At 37.5% G+C, this 18,581-nt stretch overlaps 1 protein-coding gene across 1 annotated transcript in view; it reads left to right on the top strand.

The window, feature by feature from the left end:
- The window catches only part of LOC150102616 (uncharacterized), a 234,723-nt gene that overhangs the window by 33,970 nt on the left and 182,172 nt on the right, over positions 1 to 18,581 (top strand). The window contains exon 4 of the mRNA XM_090398679.1: positions 14,003 to 14,169. Within this exon, the coding sequence (XP_090254805.1) occupies positions 14,003 to 14,169 (167 nt within the window). The remainder of the gene's footprint in view (positions 1 to 14,002; positions 14,170 to 18,581) is intronic.

The raw sequence follows: 18,581 nt of genomic DNA, 5'->3' as shown, positions 1-18,581 counted from the left end.
GCACAGTAGTCTAGATGGGGTCTTATCAAGGCTCGATACAGAGGAACAATAACCTGCTTGTCTCTGCTTGTCAACGTATTCTTCAGCAACCAAGTGATTTGACGAGCTGTTTTGGTCACTTTTGCAATGTGTCCCCTAAATTTCAATTCCTTATCTACCAACACTCCTAAATCTCGTGCCTCATCAATTTCCTGGAGCACAGTTCCACCAAATTAGAATAGTTATCATTATTCTAATACTGAACTGTTGAAGGGACCAAGAAAACAATACTAGGACTTTAGTATATGACAGAATATAATGAAAGTAAGCTTACTAATGTTAATATTATATGAGTAATTAAGTGTCCTGAGAATTTTGCATGTCTAATATATTGTATAAGAAAGTTTAAATGTCATAGTTATGTGTCAGTGCAGTAAATGGTTTAGTTAATCTACTTAAGTTTGGATAGTTAAATAGTGTGAATTAATCTTATATGTCCGTGTCGAATGTGTATGGCGGCATGATCGTAATACCCATTATAGGATCATAGCTTAATTATTTATGATAAGCTAATATCAGTTTGTAAATATTTAGTATAGCATTGAATTGAGTAATAACTAATATTTGAATTGTACCATGTTAAGGAATTTAATAAACTTTTGTCCAATGATAAAACAGTTGTCTGAAATTGCTGTCCAATGCACCACTTGAAAAATTACGAACCTAATCATGCAGGAAATTAATGTGTTAAGAAACGAGATAAAGTGTCACGACTGCAACATAGTTTCACTTTCAGACATAATTTAGTTATTTCTCCTTGTTTTTGTATACAATATCTTAAACTAAATGTCCCAAAAGGCGCAGCATAATACAAATATTAGGGATACTAAGGGGAGAATTAACTTAAGTATTAGTAAAAAATTTTGGTGATATCTCGGGCATAGATAATAGTAGTACATAGATAAGAGGAAATTCCTATATAGAATAAAATCATAAAATGGGACACAACACTGTATGACAACCAAGAAGCTTCAGTAAAAACAGTCTTTGGAGAAACACAGTGTTTGAGTGGAAAAAGGAGTGCAGCAGGGTTGTATACTATGACCCTATCTTTTTATATTTATAGTGAATCTATTATGTGAATGGCTACTTAGACAAAGACCCAGCTGGAATTAAGATTGGTAGAAGAAAAATAATTTAATATATGCAGATTATACAACCCTCATAGTAGAAACTAAGGAAGATCTGGAATGGTTTATTCTATTGGTTAAAAGAGACAGTAACAAATCCAGGCTTGATTTAAGCATCAGCACAACAAAAGTGATGGCCTCTGGCAAATTAGATGAATTTATATTGGAGGGAGATAAAATAGAGATCGTTGACATTTATGATTTACTGGTTCTCAGAATCAGAAGTGATGGTAAATGTGAAGATGAAATTAAAAGGATAGTCATGAAAAAAAAATTATTAAAAATACAGGTGTAAGACCATGAAAGTTAGAATTGTCAAGGCAGTGTTATTTACAGTACGGATGTGAAAGCTGGATCATTAAAAAAGAAAGGCAGAAAGTGAATTGATTCATTTAAATTATGAGCATGGAGGAGACTTAAGAATCCCATGGACTGCAAGAATGACCAATCAGAAGGTTATAGAGAATATAAAGATAGAATGTTTCTTGGAGCCAATGATTGCTAAACAGAAGTTGATGTACTTTGGGCATATGTGAACAGATGAAGCATTGGAAATGGCAGTTATGTTGGGGGAGATTGAGGGAATGAGAAGAAGAGGAAGACTGCAAAGGAGTTGGATGGAAAACATAAAATAATTTACCAACTTAAATTTATATTTGCCAAAAGAAAGAACAAGAGGCCAATTGGAATGGAGAACCTTTGTTCACAAGAGTCGAAAATTACTGGATGGCTCATAACAACAGACTATAGTTTTTGCATGTGTTTTGCTCACTCTTGGCAAAGTTATCTTCTTTCTTTAAATGATAAAAAATCTGTAATTGGATTTCACATTCATTCTAATGTTTGTATTGTTATGATTCATCTTTACAGTCCATTACACTTTCTCTCACATTTTGTGAAGCATCTATAACCAACTTTTGTAATGCATTCACTGGGAAATGCCTAACACAAAACTCATTCTTTCAGCTGTCAGCATCTTTAAGAATTCATGCTAATAGGTACCCTGAGTATTAAAAACACTTAAACTAACAAAATCAACACTGAATTCCTGATATATTACTGCATCATAGTACAGAATGCTGCATTAGTACTGCATGATTAAGCTTAAATTCATCTGTAATTCATCTTAAATTCATTAGATACATTCACCAACAATCCCCCCCCCCCCACAACAATATGGAGTAGTGAAAACACTACACAACAGGGCTAAACTAATCTGTTCAAACGACTTGGCCCTAAACACTGAACTAAATCACATCCTCAACACTTTCTCAGCGAATGGCTACCTCCCCAAAAAAATCCAAAAAATATTAGCACCTACAAACCACAGATCCCCCCACAACAAGGATTACTCTAAATCTATCACCATTCCCTACATCCGAGGCACCTCGGAAAAGATTACCAAAATCTTAAAAAAACATGACCTGACCTCCTGTTACAAACCTTACAGAAAATTAGCATCCTTTATCTGCTCCACTAAAGACCAACCACTTCCCCTAGACCTACCTGGTGTTTACCAGGTCCCTTGCAGTTGTAAACTGTCTTACTTTGGCCAAACAGGTAGGACAGCGAATATCAGAATTTCGGAACACAAGGACTACATCCGTTTTCACAAATACAGTCATTCTGGGCTTGTGGACCATGCTCTGGATACACGCCACAGAATACGGTGGAAGAAAGCTACAGTGATACACCGTAGCAAATACAAATTTGAAAGACTCTTTATGGAATCAGCCTCAGCCCTAAGAAATTCTCCAAACCTCAACAAATTTGGTTGTATGCGACTGCCCCAAATTTTGGAGGCCTACATCTGCAGACCTTCAGCCCAACGGCCAAGAACACCTACTTAGCCTGCTAGAGGGCACCATCAGGACTGTTAGGAGAACAATAGCTTCATCTCTTCATTCCCAGTTTCTGTGTTGTAGTGCCTACGTGCACTTAACTTTTTTGTAAGTTCCTTTAGAAAATGGCAATGTGACGTTGCCGAAATATCGGAAAATATTTATTAAAGTTTAATGTAATTTATATCCTTTATGAATTTAATTATTAAAACACTTTAGGAATAGAACAACGTAGTTGTTCTATTCCTAAAGTGTTTTAATAATTAAATTCATCTGTTATTTCTTAGGACTGATATTATCAGATCTTATAATGTGGTCTTCCAGGGTGCTTCTGACTACATCAGTCTTGATCTTCCTATTGGTAATTTTTATGCCTGGCATAAAATATCTTTTTACTAACATTTTTTCTTACTTACCAGCTCAGATTAGCCCTGCTCACATATTCTTGAATACAACAATGTCAAGTTGCTTCCTAATGTCCTTATTTTTAATATACTTGTGCTATTAATGCCATCTATGGATTATTCTAACGTTTCTTGGAACTGGAACTCATATTTCTTACATTTAGTCTTTAGTCAACTGTTTTATTTCTAATCCATAACTAAAAATTGGTTTGAATATGTCTTATATACAACTACTTCAGTGATTTGACTAATTTCTTTCTTAATTCATATAAAGTTGTTTATTTGGCTCCCTACTATGCCAGCCCACTTCCATATTTAATTTCCAAACTTCATTAAAATTGTGCAGGAATCGCTTAATTATCCATCCATGGCAGGAGAGCAATTTTCCAATCAGATAACTGAAGGTTCAAATACATGGTACCAGCACCTTTATTGACAGTGATGTGTGGCATACTTGGATGGTGCAGTACATTTAGAAGTGTGTAATTTTTTTTTTTTTTAATGTATTATTTAACGAAATTTGCATTTTTCACAAAGTCTGTTGTTAAGATATTTGCTATATACAGGAAAACCTCGCTTAACGCGAATTCGATATGCACGATAATCGCTTAGTGTGATTGAGCGAAATGATACTATTTCTTGCTTTAAGCGAGTGATTAATCAGTTAATGCGATCTTTTTACGTTATTCAAAATTTTATTTTACATGAAAACTTTTATCACCAATCTGCAGCGAGTGGCAGCGTGGTGGCTGGCAATACTCAGCAGTTGACGCAAGCACACATGCAAACTCTGTTCTCTTGCTTAATCACTTTTCCTTCATTTTACTTTAATCCCTGATATGGAAAAGAGAAAGACTGATAAAGAAAGTGGCAGTAATAAAAAAAAAAAGAAGAAAAGTAATTACGTTAGAGGAAAAGATGGACGTGATTAAGAGACACGAAAGTGGCACTCTCAATACAATGATTGTTCTAGACCTGGGATACAGCTAGTCTACAGTTCGGACTATATTAAATGTAGAGAAAAGAATACAAAGCACAAGGAAAAGTAGCTTCTGCTTCTTGCAGATAGAAAGCCATTTAATGGTCGAGATGGACCGTCTTCTATCACTCACTCTGGATTGAGGATTGTAACCAAAAAGGAATACCTCTTATACAAGGAATATTCAGGCAAAAGCTCTCAATATTTTTACATCATTGAAAGAGACCAAATTTCAAGAGGAATGTGAAAGCTTTACTGTGAGTTTAAGATCGTTTGACCATTTTAAAGATTGAGCTGGACTGCATAATGTAAAATAACTGGGAAATCTGCTAGTGCTGATAAAGATTCTGCAGCTAAGTTTCCTGAAGAATTGCAAGGGATAATTATTACGATCGTCAAATATTCAACAGTCAACAAAACTGGTCTCTTTTGGAAGCGTGTGCTGACAAAAATTTTCCTAGCTAAAACGGAAGCATCTCAACCAGGAAGATCGTCTTACGCTTTTATTAGGAGGCAATGCAGAAGGCAACATTAAACTCAAGGCTCTGTTAGTTTATCGTGCGCAAAATCCAAGATCTAACATTATTGAAGAAATCAGCACAATTGGAAAAAAACATGGATTTAATGAACTGGATAATGACGATGTGAGAAACTTGCTCAATTCCCATTCAGAACAGTTAAGTAAGAATGATCTTCAACTAGAAGAACCGGGTGCATGTGAAGAAGATAAGGAGTGTGAACAAGAAGAGAATGTTACAACTAACAAGCTAACTGCAAAACAACTTTTATTTTTTTTAAAGTAGCTCAATCAAATGTTTAGACATTAAATAAAAATTTAAGCAATTGATTTTTATTAACTTTTATGATTTTATCCTCTCATATAGCTTGTAATTTTTTTTTTCAAATTTACATTAACTGATAGATGAATTATGATTATTCCTGTTGTTTATTGTATTCACTTAATGTGATTTCACTTCTTCTTCTTCTACTTCAACCTTCTGTTTCTGTTCACTGCTGGACGAAGGTCTCCCCCATGATTTTCCAGATCACTCGGTTTTCTGCCTCTCCCATCCATCTCACTCCTGCAATTTGTTCCAGTTCATCTCTCCACCTTCTTCTCAGTCTTCCTATATGTCTTGCTCCATCCATTGGTCTCCACTCTTTTTTTTTTTCTAGTCCATCTCTTGTCACTGCATCTGGCAATATGGCCAACCCATCTCCACTTAGCCTGTTTAATGTATTATCTCTTAATGTTATTTTTAGCAAATTTCTTTCCATGCGATGCTGTGTTGTTCTCAGCTTTTTGTTTAGGGCTTCTGTTAAAGTTCATGTTTCTCCTCCATATGTTAGGACAGGAAGTATGCACTGGTTGAAAGCTTTCCTTTTTAGACTCATAGGGATGTCACTTCTGAATATGTCTCTCATTTTCCCAAAAGCCATCCATCCAAGGTGAATTCTTAGTTCAATTTCTTTTCTTTGGCACTCCTTCAAGGATAACAATTGGCCCAAATATACATATGAAGTAACTTGTTCTATTTCATGGTTTTCAACTTTGATAGTTCTATGGTTTATGTATTTATTCATCATTATTTTTGTTTTTTCTCTATTTATTTTTAATCCAATTTCTTTGGAGGCTTCATTTAGCTGATTAGCCTTTCTTCAAGATTATCTGCTATCAGGACAATATCATCTGCAAATTTCAGATGATGCAGCCTTTCTCCATTTATGTTTATTCCTTTTGTTTCCCAATCAAGACTTCTAAAGACTTTCTTTAGTGCAGCTGTAAATAATTTGGGAAATATGGTGTCGCCTTGCCGGATGCCTTTTTATATTGGGAACTTTTCACTGTTTTTATGTAATTTAATTACAGAAGTTGCGTTATTGTAAATATGTTTTAGTGTTTCAATATATGGTTTCTCAGTTCCCTGGGTTTCAAGTGCTTTTAGTGTTGCAGATGTTTTAACTGAATCAAATGTTTCCTAGTCTATATAGGCCAGACATAAGGGTTTATTGTAATCAATTGATTTTTCAATGAGCTGTCTTAATGTGTGAATATGGTCCAAAATATTGTAATTCTTTCAAAATCCAGATTGTTCACAGGATTGCATTCACTCTAATTTAGATTTTATTCTATTTATAATTTTTGTGAAAACTTTATATATGATGGGGAGTAGGCTTATAGGTCTGTAGTTTTTAATTTCTTCCTTATTGCCTTTTTTAAAAATTAATATTAGAAGTGAATTGTTCCAATTTTTCGGAATTTTTCACTTAGTGCGCATTAATTGATGGATTGATTAATTGTGTTAAGCAATTAATCAATCCTTGCTCCTTTCCCCTGATGCTATTAGAGTATTCGAGGGCTAGGGGTGAGTCTTTCCTATCTTGCTAAGTCATTTCGTCTTATGCAACCACCGAAGGAGGCAAGCTAGCCTCAATAGGTGCCGGTCCCAAGCCCAGATAAATGGCAAGGGTTGAATGTCAGGAAGGGCATCCGGTCGTAAAACTTCAATGCCAGCTCAAACTATGATATGAGTCAAAGAGAAAATGATATAAGGGCTAGGGCGTACCCCTTAAGCGATGCGCAGCCACATTTCCCTACCGCTGCGAGAAGTGGGCGAGGGCTACCGCATGAAGGGCGGGTGCGGTTAAAGAAGCGAGCCCAGCAGGTGGAGAGGATGTTGTGAGTGGGAACACTGAATGTTGGAAGCATGACTGGAAGGGGAAGAGAGGTGGCAGACATGATGAGGAAGAGGAAGTTGGACATTTTATGTGTGCAGGAGATAAGGTGGAAGGGAGGAAAGGCAAAGGAGCTGGGAGATGGATATAAATTGTTCTACTCTGGAGCAAATAACGAGGGAAGAAATGGTGTAGGAATTGTGGTGTGTGGCAGAATGAAGGGTGAAGTACTGGAAGTGGGTAGAAGGAACGACAGGATCATGTGAATGAAATTGGGTCTTGGAGAAGAGCGGGTGGTCGTATTATGTGTATATGCCCCACAAGTTGGTTGTACAGCAGAGGAGAAAGATGAGTTCTGGAACGTGTTAGCTGAAGAAATGAGGGAACTGGAAGAAAATGAGATGGTGATTGTCGGAGGAGACTTGAACGAACACATAGGGAGACAGAATAGAGACTGAAAGGGTGTATGGTGGCCACGGAGTGGAATGATGAACCAGGAAGGAGAGAGGGTTGTGGACTTTGCAGTAGCGTTTGATCTGGCAATTGTGAACTCGTTTTTCTACAAGAGGGAAGAACATTTGATAACATTTAGGAGTGGTAACAACAGTTCACAAATTGACTACATTTTGACTAGAAGAAAACATCTTAAGGTTGTGACAAATTGTAAAGTAATTCCAACAGATCAAGTAGCACAGCAACACCGACTGCTGTGCACAGAGTTTAAAATAAGATTGAAGATAAGAACATCTGGATGCCATGGGATGAAGACAATTAAGTGGTTTCGCTTAAAAGAGGAGAGTGTGAGGAATCATTTTAGGGAGAGGGTGTTAGAGAGGATTTCGGATGAACTGGAAAGTGTACAAGATTGGTGGAAACATAATTCAAAAGTAATCCTGAGCTGTGCAATCGAGGTGCTTGGTGAGACATCTGGAAAGATTAGAGAGCAGGAGGAGGGTTGGTGGTGGAATAATAATGTACGAGTGCCAGTGACAGCTAAGAGGAAGGCAAAGCAGAAGTGGGATGAGTCAAGAGTGGAAGAGGACAGAGAGAGAAAGCTAGAAGCCAAGAGAGTTGTGGCGAAGGCCATGGCATATCAAGGTCTGTATGATCAATTAGAAACAAAGGAAGGACAGAGAAAAATTTATCAACTAGCGAAATGTAGAAATAAAGCAGCAAAGGACATCTTACATGCAAGGCAGATCAAAGACGCCGAAGGAAGAGTATGATGGAGGGATGTGGACATAAGAAACAGATGGGAAATATACTTTGAATGAGGAAAATGCAAGGACTCACAGAGAAGATGGGCAGCCTTCTGAGGGGATGGTGCAGAACAGTAGAGTGGAAGTGATGGAGGCCATGAAGAGGATGAGGAATGGAAAATCAGTGGGCCCCAGCAGAATTCCAGTGGAGGCATGGAAGGCACTGGGGGAAGAGGGAATTGACCTGCTGTGGGACCTGTTCACGAAAGTTTGCCAACAGGAAAATATACCCGAGGAATGGAGGGAGAGTACTCTTGTTCCCATCTACAAGGGTAAAGGGGATACACAGGACTGTAAAAATTACAAAGGAATAAAGTTGATGTCCCACACAATGAAAATCCTAGAAAGGGTTCTTGATGGTAGATTGAGGAAGGAGGTGGAGATTGCAAAGGAACAATTTGGCTTCATGTCTGGTAGATCAACAACAGATGCTATCTTTGGGTTATGGCAGATGATGGAAAAGTATTGAGAGAAACGAAGGGAGCTACATCTGGCATTTATTGATCTGGAGAAAGCATACGATAGAGTGCCAAGGCAAGAAGTCTGAGGGAGAAGAAGGTTCCGGAGAAATATGTCAGGTTGGTGCAGGAAATGTACAGAAATGTGAAGACAAGTGTTCGGACCTGTCTGGGACAGACAGAAAGTTTTCAAGTAACAGTTGGCTTGCATCAAGGGTCAGCATTAAGTCCATTTCTGTTTAATATTGTGATGGAGGTGGTAACAGAGGAGGTGAGAGAAGATGCACCTTGGACAATGTTGTATGCAGATGACATCTTGCTGTGTGCAGATTCAAGAGAAGAAGCGGCAACTAAACTGGAAAGATTGAGAAAAGTACTGGAAGAGAGAGGTATGAGACTGAGCAGAAGTAAGACAGTATATGTGTTGCACAGTGGGCGGCGGCCAGGAGACAGACCTGGAGCTGGAAGGAAATGTCATCAGGAAGGTGAGGCACTTTAGATACTTAGGTTCAACAGTGGAAGAAGATGGAGGAGCTGAGAAAGAGGTGGAATGCAGGATACAAGCGGGTTGGAGGAACTGGAGGGAGACGGCTGGAGTGTTATGCGATAAGAGGGTGCCGATCAATCTGAAAAGCAAAATCTATAGGACAGTAGTGAGGCCAGCTATGACATATGCTATAGAAACTGTGGCCCTGAGGAAAAATAACATCAGCAGGACGGAAGTAGTAGAGATGAGAATGCTTAGGTGGATGTGCAGTGACCAGAAAGGATCGTCTGAGAAATGACTGTCAGGGGAACAGTGAAAGTTACGAACTTAGGAGCGAAAATACAAGAGGCAAGGTTGAGATGGTTTGGTCATGTGATGAGGAGGGAGGACGAATATGTGGGAAGAAGGGTCATGCAGATGGATGTGCAAGGAAGGCGGAAGCATGGGCGGCCAAAGAAGAGATGGAGGGAGCTGGTAGAAGAGGACTTAAGGATGAAGAACTTGGATGTGGTGACAGCCCAAGACAGGAAGGTGTGGAGGAGACTCATTATCAACAGTGACCCCACTTTAGTGGGAGAAGCTGCAAAAAAAGAAGATTAATTGTGTTAAGCAAGGTTTTTCCTGTAAAACTTTATCTATTTTTAGAATTTTAAATTAATTTCATGTTTGTATTAGCACCTTCATGTCAGGCTGTTTTGCACTAGTTTTGTCTCATGTGAGGCCATATTTTAATGCTACAATAAAACTTCATTTATTTGATTTACAATTATGCATTATGGTGTCTATTGGGAAAAGATACTTTTTACTATATAGGGTCATTTTCATTCCATTAGTTTCTAATTACACTGAATCTGCTGATTACTCTATTTTTCACTAAATACAGTATACATTTACTGTGGCTAAGTATGTTTTTAGTGTTACAATAAAACTACTTTGGTTTGTTTTCATCGATGTAGTAAAGTGTCTGGGGGTTGGTATGGTCATTTTCTTCCAGTAGTAAGCTGCCAATACTGCTTACTGATTGGAGAATGACATTTCATAAATGTCACATTTATAAAATTGGGTTCTCCATTTAGTATGCAATGTTCCCCCAATTATCTAACATTCAAATGAATGAATCTTCAATTAACTAACCTTTGAATGGTTTAGTGCAGTGCTTATTTTGTGAAGTTCTCCATTCAGTGTACAGCTGATGTTTTCAGCATTTCTACTTATTTTCATAGTCTTCCACATTTTATTGCTGATTTTCATGCCATTGATGTTTTGTGCAAGTGTTTTGAAACTTGGTTTTTTTTCCTCCCCCCCCCTCAAAACAAGCAGACTGGCTCCATGAACATGCAGCTCTACAGGCATAAATACTTGCTTGTCCTTGGGGAATGCAGCAGAACAATCGTGTGCCAGCTGCATTGATACCAAATCATGAGATTCTACCTATGCTAAAGGTATGGATGGGATAGAGAACAATAAAATATTGTCAATTTCTCAGAAAAGGGAAAAAAAAAAAAAAAAAAAATGCCATTCGAAGGAAAACGCTCATCAGAACTAAAATTGTTGTGGACAACGAAATAATTGAACGAGTAGTCAGTAATTTTAAGTTACAGTGAAGATTTAAACATTCCTAACAAAATTAGATATTTTCTGATGTAAATGGAATAATAAAAAAAAATATTATCTATAAAAAATATAATGTGCATAAATAAAAAAATCATCATGCATATCAAGTCCTTAGAAGTCATTGTTGAATTGTTTAAGACGACATCCTGGGTTTCTTTTTCCTAATGGCTTGTACTTTAAGACTTGTTTTGGTAATCTTTCTATTTTCATTCTTTGAACGTGTTCCATCCATTTTTGTTTATGTTTTTTCTCTTACTGATTCTTGGTTTAATTCTTTCATAATTTCTTCGTTTCTTTTGTGATGAAATAGAATATACTTTGCAGTTTTTCTCCAGCTTTGTTTATAAAAAAATAATAAAACAATAAATTGCCTCTGTAGTGCAATTGGAAGAACAATGGTACATTACATCCTTCAGTTGGAAAAGGCCTAAGTTTGATTCTCGTCATGACAAGAGGAATCTTTATATGGATTTTTTCAGTTGAAGGCGAGTTAGCCGATCTCATACAGAGTTTTTTCTTCTGGAAACTTGGGTTTTTCATCCCACATACAGAAAATCAGCCTTCAGAAGACACGTTTTACAGACAAAAAATATTAGTGGTGGTCAGTAGATGGCATTGGTGTAGATCAGCATTTCCCAAATTTTTCTTACAATGGAACACTTTGGAAATTCTGAAATTTTAATGGAACATGTTGGTTAGAGTCGAGTATCATCGGTCTTGTATTCAGTGTAAAGCTAAGTGCACACTATTGCAAAAGCAGGCTGTATCGCATCGCAAAAATGCAACAGTGACACTACAGGTGTGCCAGGCCACAGTGCATCGCATTGACCTTGCTTGTGACCCCGCGTTTCCTAGGATAGATACCTCCATACTTCACTCATGCTCGGAGGTGTGGACAACTGCGAGGTGGCTGTCAGCCAGCAGCTGAGTCAAGGCCAGCATGTGCTGGCCTTAATAGCACAATCCACATGCAAAATGAGGAGCACCTGATTTTCAAACATGTTTGAACTTGTCGCAGCATTTAAAACCATTTCAGGCTCATATTAATTTTTATGATTTTTCACGGAACACTTATTCATTTTCTGCAGAACACAGTTTGGGAAACCCTAGTGTAGATTATGGTAGTGACAGTTTGGTGTAGTGTGTGTGTGTGTGGATTAAGTGGTGGAGGTAGAGAGTTGTAGAGTAGGTACCCTCCCTCGATGAGTCTTTGTACTTCTTGGAGGTGTCACGAAATAATAATAAATGAAACATAAGAATGTATGTTATATCTAACCAATATTATTACATGAGAGGAGATAAAAGAATTGCTGCAGCAAAAATGAAATATATGAGAACAGCAGGTTTTATATAAGACTAGATGAAAAAAACAAAATGAAGACAACTACACTATCATCAGTTTCCTAATATCTTTAAACAGCACACCTTCAAGGAGTGTTCAGGCTATTATGACAGTACTACAGGATTAAGTTTATAGTGTTATTAATGGCTTATCAATAGTATTCCTTTAAATTAGTCTATTACTTGTTGGCACTTCAGTATTTAATATTATCCACTCCAGTATTATCATATCTAACATTTCATGCTTATAAGGCACTTTTTAATTAAATCAGTTTACCTGGACCTTGGTCTGGATTTTTTTTCTGGCATCCAACACCTGTTTTTCTTCTGCCATTCTGTTTAGGTGACTATGCTACTTTAGATTAGCCTTGTGCACACACATTCTTGAATGCAAACAATGTCAAGTTCCATCCTTTTCATATTGAAATGCGACTCTGCTAGTAATATCATATGTTCAGGCTCACGAATAATGAAAGAATATCCAGGAAGATAATGAATTTCAAACCAAAGAGTCCAAGAAGAAGGACGGCCTGATGAAATGCTGGGCTAAGACAAACAGTTCATGTGGTCTTGATTTGTGAAAGGAAAAGAGGAAGAAAGTTATCCTCAACTCTTTGTCTTAAAGCAAAAATCTTCATACCTTTTCACCACACTCTTACACATGGTCTGCATTAGTGACTCCTTTTTCTTTCCTGCCTTTTCATATATTGAAAATTTTCTTTAGCATCTACTTTGTAAAATCCTTTCAGTAACTTTTGGTTTCTATCATATCTTTTTTTCTGCCTGTTACAAAACTGTACCCCACAAACCTTCACTTTATCCTCATAGGGAAACACTTCACAGACAAAGTTACTGTTTTGTTTATTCTCTCCTGAATCCTCGCCACCGCTTCCAAGTTTCCTCAGGAAACAGATGATCAAATCTTTGTACACATTAGATTAAAGACTTATTAGGAAAGATAACTCCCTTATCCCTGCTTATCAATGAGTTTCTTAATATACAAGTAATTCTCTGAACTTCAATTCCCTATCCTTCACTCTTTGTTCCATCCTAGCTTTCAGTTTCCTGAAGTCCACTCATATCAGCAACATACAGGCTTGAAATCTCTTCTTAAGTCCAACGTTCATAACCTTACTCTTTGTGATGTTTAACTAGCAACTGTTATCCTTTGACAATACTATCAGTCTATTCATATCATCTTACAGAACTTCTACATTATTGGTAAACACTTGGTATCACTTAAATCAATACCATTGATATTAATGCAGAAATTGAACAGTACACCTAGGTATCTTCCCCCCTGTCACATCATTCCCAATATTATTCATGCAGAACTCAGCAGCATCCCAAGTATAGAGCTCTTTGACATTCTACTGGTTACCTACATTGTGTTCAATTCATTTCTACCATGTACTACTCTGTGGTCTGTCCATAGGCCATTCTCTTATTCATATCATAGTTTGATCCATTCCCACTTATTACTGAAGTTTATGTAATAGACTTTCTTGTAGAATCCTGCCAATATGCAAAGTCTGACCTTATGATAGTGTGTAGCATGGGACCTCCATAGCATGGGAGGTCTAGTCTTAGTAATTTATATTCCTTTCTACTCTTTCCTGAATTCTGCCCTTAACCAGTTTTTCAAATGCCTTAACCACCATTTCTTAGCTACTAAATATATAGTGTACATTTATGAATGTTTATAAATTAGCAAAAAAAAAAAAATAGATGATTGTAGTTAATTTCAAGAAATTTGGGGGATTTTTTCTTTTAGAGCTTTGGAGTCGATGATAAATGGATGTGGAATTCACTTTCACTTCTGGACTGATCAATTTTTGTTGGATCTATTATTTGAAGCCTTGAAACATACCAATAGATTTGTTAGGGAAACAGGATTCTATGTGATTGCATCTCTTGTAAGCTGTGGCGGTCCTGAATCTGGTAAGTCTATTAATGTTTTTGAGAATGCAAGAAGTATGAAAGGACATATAAAAGATATATCAAACCTGTATGGAAATTATATTTGTTTTCATGATGTCTCATATTATATTTGAGACATCATGAAAACATTCATTTCGCATTAGCCTTTTTTTTTTTTTTTGCATAGTTTGCATCATTCATTATCATGGAATTGAACCTAGAGAGCTTTTTTTTTTTCAGGTAGATGATTTCTAGCTTTTTCCCTTCTTATTTTTCACATGCATTGTCACCTCCAAAACCAAGCATGTATGATCATTCTCACCAGATTGGCAGCATAGTGGTCATCCCATTTGTAGACATATTCTCAGATGTTATTACGAGATTCTGTGTTTTTTTTTAAGTCTTTTCCATCATGCGATGCTTAGATATCTCTGAGGGATTAAATAAATTCTTTTTTCCTTGTCTTACATGCTTCTTCCTTTACACTCTATATCCCCATAGTTGAAATTGTCCTCAAGATAGTCCTTGTATCCATCAGATTTATCACTCACTGTAGTACACAGTCCCCTTTAGATCATCCTAGTGTGTAGGAGCACTCAATTTTTTGTTTTGTTAACCTTTGTTTCATACCAAACAGCTTTGAATCTGTACCACTCGTACTACCATCACCATTGAAGATTTTTACTCTGGTTGAATTAAATTCATCTTCATTATCAGTACAGTTTTACCCTTCTTATCTTGACTGTCTTCCATATATAAGCTAAACCCATTCCATTAACTATCCATAATATCCTACTCATTCTCACTAAGACTAATTTTTAGTCTCACTACATCCTCTAATGCTAAGGACACCTTGCCTTTATTCCTAATGTTTCTGGCATCAGTGTGTATGTGTAAAACCGACTACTAGGCTGTGGAAGTGCTTTGGGACCTGTTAGAATATGGCCAGATCAAATAGAAAGCCAGAGTTGATTCTTGAATGAAATTCCGTGCCATATTTCCACAGTTTTCAATTTTCCTTCTTGACATAACTGGTTGTGAATTTACTAGTGTCATCTCTAATGTACTCTTGTTTTCTGTCTCACTTATTCTGTTATTGCATTTATAGTTTCATGCTTAATATGATGGACATCTCCAGGCTTTCTTGCAACTGCTCAGACATGTCTAGTTTTCTTTGACTTCTCACATTCACTCTCTCACTGATTGATCATTTCTCTAGACATCTGACACCCAAATACATGAAGTGGAGTCCATTTTGCAAGTTCACATCTTTTCAACCATCAAAATTTCACCATACATCAACATGATGCACACACATTTACACATGTGCACCGTGCCTCTTGCGGTGTCTGAAGCACTCTTGTCGGCCCTTGAAAATCTGAGGGGGGAGAGTGTGAGATCTAGTCGATAGAATAATGTAGGTAAGGGAAGTCGGCAAAATGGATCCGTAACCTTGGGACAAGGATTGGCTCTGAGGACTGGGTCAGTCGGGTTGGGGTCCGAAGCAGGTATGGCATTTCACCAGGACTGGGCAAAAACTGTCCAGTGATGGAACGGTTGAGCCTGGACCAACATCATTGCCTTCTCATGGCATACCTCAGCTGCGTTGCATGCCAAATGGCCTGTCTGGCATGACCAGGGTAATCAGACTATGTAATTAAAACAAAGCAAATTGTGATGGTTTTTGAGAGGTGTTGCTACCAATGCGAATTTTTGGCCAGCAATCTGAATGTTTAAGTGAGAGAATATCAATCAAGGTCACAGGTAATTGGTGGGAATTAACATGATTCTCCTTGAGGTAGATGTGTTGGATGGAGACTTTTTTCAGCTCGTGAGATTACCTACGAGTACTGTCAATATAAAGCATCAGAAGAAGCCTGATGAGTGCTGACTGCATAGATTTTGAAATTCTTGGTGAACTACTCTCGTGATACCAGAACCGGGTGGCCTCTCGAGGATACGGAAGAGATATGTCTGACTTTGTTGTGAAATCCAAGAAGTATTGGGCCTTCATGCTGTCTTTAACATGGGGAATGGCTATCCCACCTGTGCACGTACACACATGAGCTTGTCACAGGATATTCGGCCGTCTAATGTCATCATTAGACTTGAGGCGGAGGTGTGCTCCATAATTTGCAACACCCTGCCCCAGCACAGTACTTGTTGGGAACCTTTCTCGGAGAAGTCTACCAATTATTGTTTCATTGGGTTGAGTTGGCAGACTTCACAATACGAAGAGACCAACAATGTATTTAAATGTGAGAAATAACATCCTTCTATAGGAGTAGGTGAGCTCATAGCTATAGATGTAAGATAGATTTAGTATATAAGCTAGGTTAAGGAAAGGACCAATAAATTGGGGAACGGAGAATGAAATGTACTGCAGGTACAGGTTCGAGTGGCCTAATCCATGGCTGGCGCTGATCTGGCATTAGTGACAGTACGAAAATCTGGCAAAAATCTAAATACAGGTATTGACTGTTCTGGCGAGTATGGTTAATAATCATACTGTGGTAAATGCATGAACTTAACGACTTTAGGTTCATTTACCATGGGACATTAAGGACTGAATGTCTTTAAGTTCTTAATGCGAGACAGGAGTACATTGCCAGGAGAGTTCGTCTTGCTAATAAAGATTACAGGTTAGTTTTACCCTACTGATGACTTGTCTTTGCGATAGTAATCCTGCTCAGTACGAGAGGAACCACAGGTTCGTGTGCTTGGTTGAGTGACCAATAGTGCGAGGCTACAATCTGTGGGATTATGACTGAACATCTCTAAGTCAGAATCCTGTCTAGCCACTGCAACGATACCGTTCGTGCCTCATGCGTTGGAAGGCATCGCTAGCCAGAGTTGCTTTTGTACTGTTACGGTGTGATTGCTCTGGCGATGAGGCAACTAGAACAGAAGCATCAAGGTAGCTGTTGAGACTATGCCCTATCTGCTTCCTACGCCATGCAGGTATGATGTGCAGGCACCAAATTATCTGCAGACGACCTAGGTACTGGTCTGGGTGTTGTGCTTAGAAGAGCAGCCACCATACTGCGATCTATTGAGACATTGCTTTCATACTTTGGGAACAAAGTCATAATCTTGACTCCTTTCCATCACATTCAAGTCTTTCGTATTTTCTCTCATTCCATGTTTATCTTGAATCATCGCCCCATAGAAACACAGTTGTATATCTCATCTATGAAGCACACACTTGGTCGCAGAATTACCATATGTTACTACATTGTTTTTCATTCCATACTTCCTTTAATTTTCCATATTATTTTAACTCTTTCATAATATTGTGCAACCTTCATTCAAGCTTAAATTTCCAGCATTATGACTCTTCTCTTCTTTTTTTTTTCCCCCTTTTCGTATCACTTTTCTCCCACTCTCACCTTTTACACATAGTTGTTTCCATCTTGCATTCTAACTAAACCATCGTGCATGCATTCCACTTAGCATTTATCACTTCCTGAAATGTCATCTGATTTGCTCTATCAATCAACATTTTAGACTTCTCAAGCTGCCTAACCAACACACATTGTCAAATTTTAGCACTGTTTCTTCTTTCTCATAAGCTAGGATGGGGAAAAAATACATTTTCCGATGCATACATTCTACACATGGTATAAATGAAATTTTTAATGTCAAATTCAAATTTAGGACTTAACGCACTTTTATTCTAATTTTGAGTTGATAACGTTAAACTGACTAAACAGTATTAACCATTTCTGACCTGAATTTTTTTTTCAAAGTGAAAAAAATTTTTCATCCTCAAATTCCTGCCATTTACCCTTAAGGGGTGTACAGGATATGATAGTACTACATGCAAAATTTACATCGTTACTAACTTCCTATCTACAATTTTCCTCCAAATCAGTCTGTTACTTGTCAAGACTCCAGCATTATCAGATCTTATATTTCTACCATCTAAGGCACTTTGTACCTATCAATCCACCTATATCTTGGTCTTTCTCTAGGTCGTTTGCCTGCCAACCTGGCAGAGAACATTTGTTTTGCTAATCTTTCCTCCCCCATTCTGTTTAAGTTACCATACCACCTAAGATTAGCTCTGCTAACGCATTCCTGGATGCTCACAATGTCAAGTTCTTTCCTAATATCCTCGTTTTTAATATGATATTGCCATTGATGCCATCTGTTCACGCCTCTAATCTTTCTTGACTCTCACGTCTGTGGTCTCTAGTCTTTGGTCAAGTGTTTTACTTCTGACCCAGCTCTCATATCCATAAGTTAAAACCAGTTTGAACACTGTCTTGTATACAGCTAATTTAGTGTTTCGACTCATTTCTCTCTTATTCCATATGCATTTATTCAATTAACTTTCTACCATACCAGCTTTGTTGATTCTGTTGTCTATTTCTATATTTAATTTACCATCTTCACTAAAAATCGTGCCTAAGTAGCTGAAATGTTTTACT

The sequence above is a fragment of the Typopeltis vanoorti genome, chromosome 10 (genome assembly GCF_054136105.1).
Source record: "Typopeltis vanoorti isolate ZY-2024b chromosome 10, IOZ_Tvanoo_1.0, whole genome shotgun sequence".
In the NCBI taxonomy this organism is placed as follows: Eukaryota; Metazoa; Arthropoda; class Arachnida; order Uropygi; family Thelyphonidae; genus Typopeltis; species Typopeltis vanoorti.
Note: the sequence above shows the minus strand (reverse complement) of the source record. Positions and strands in the feature narration are given on the sequence as shown.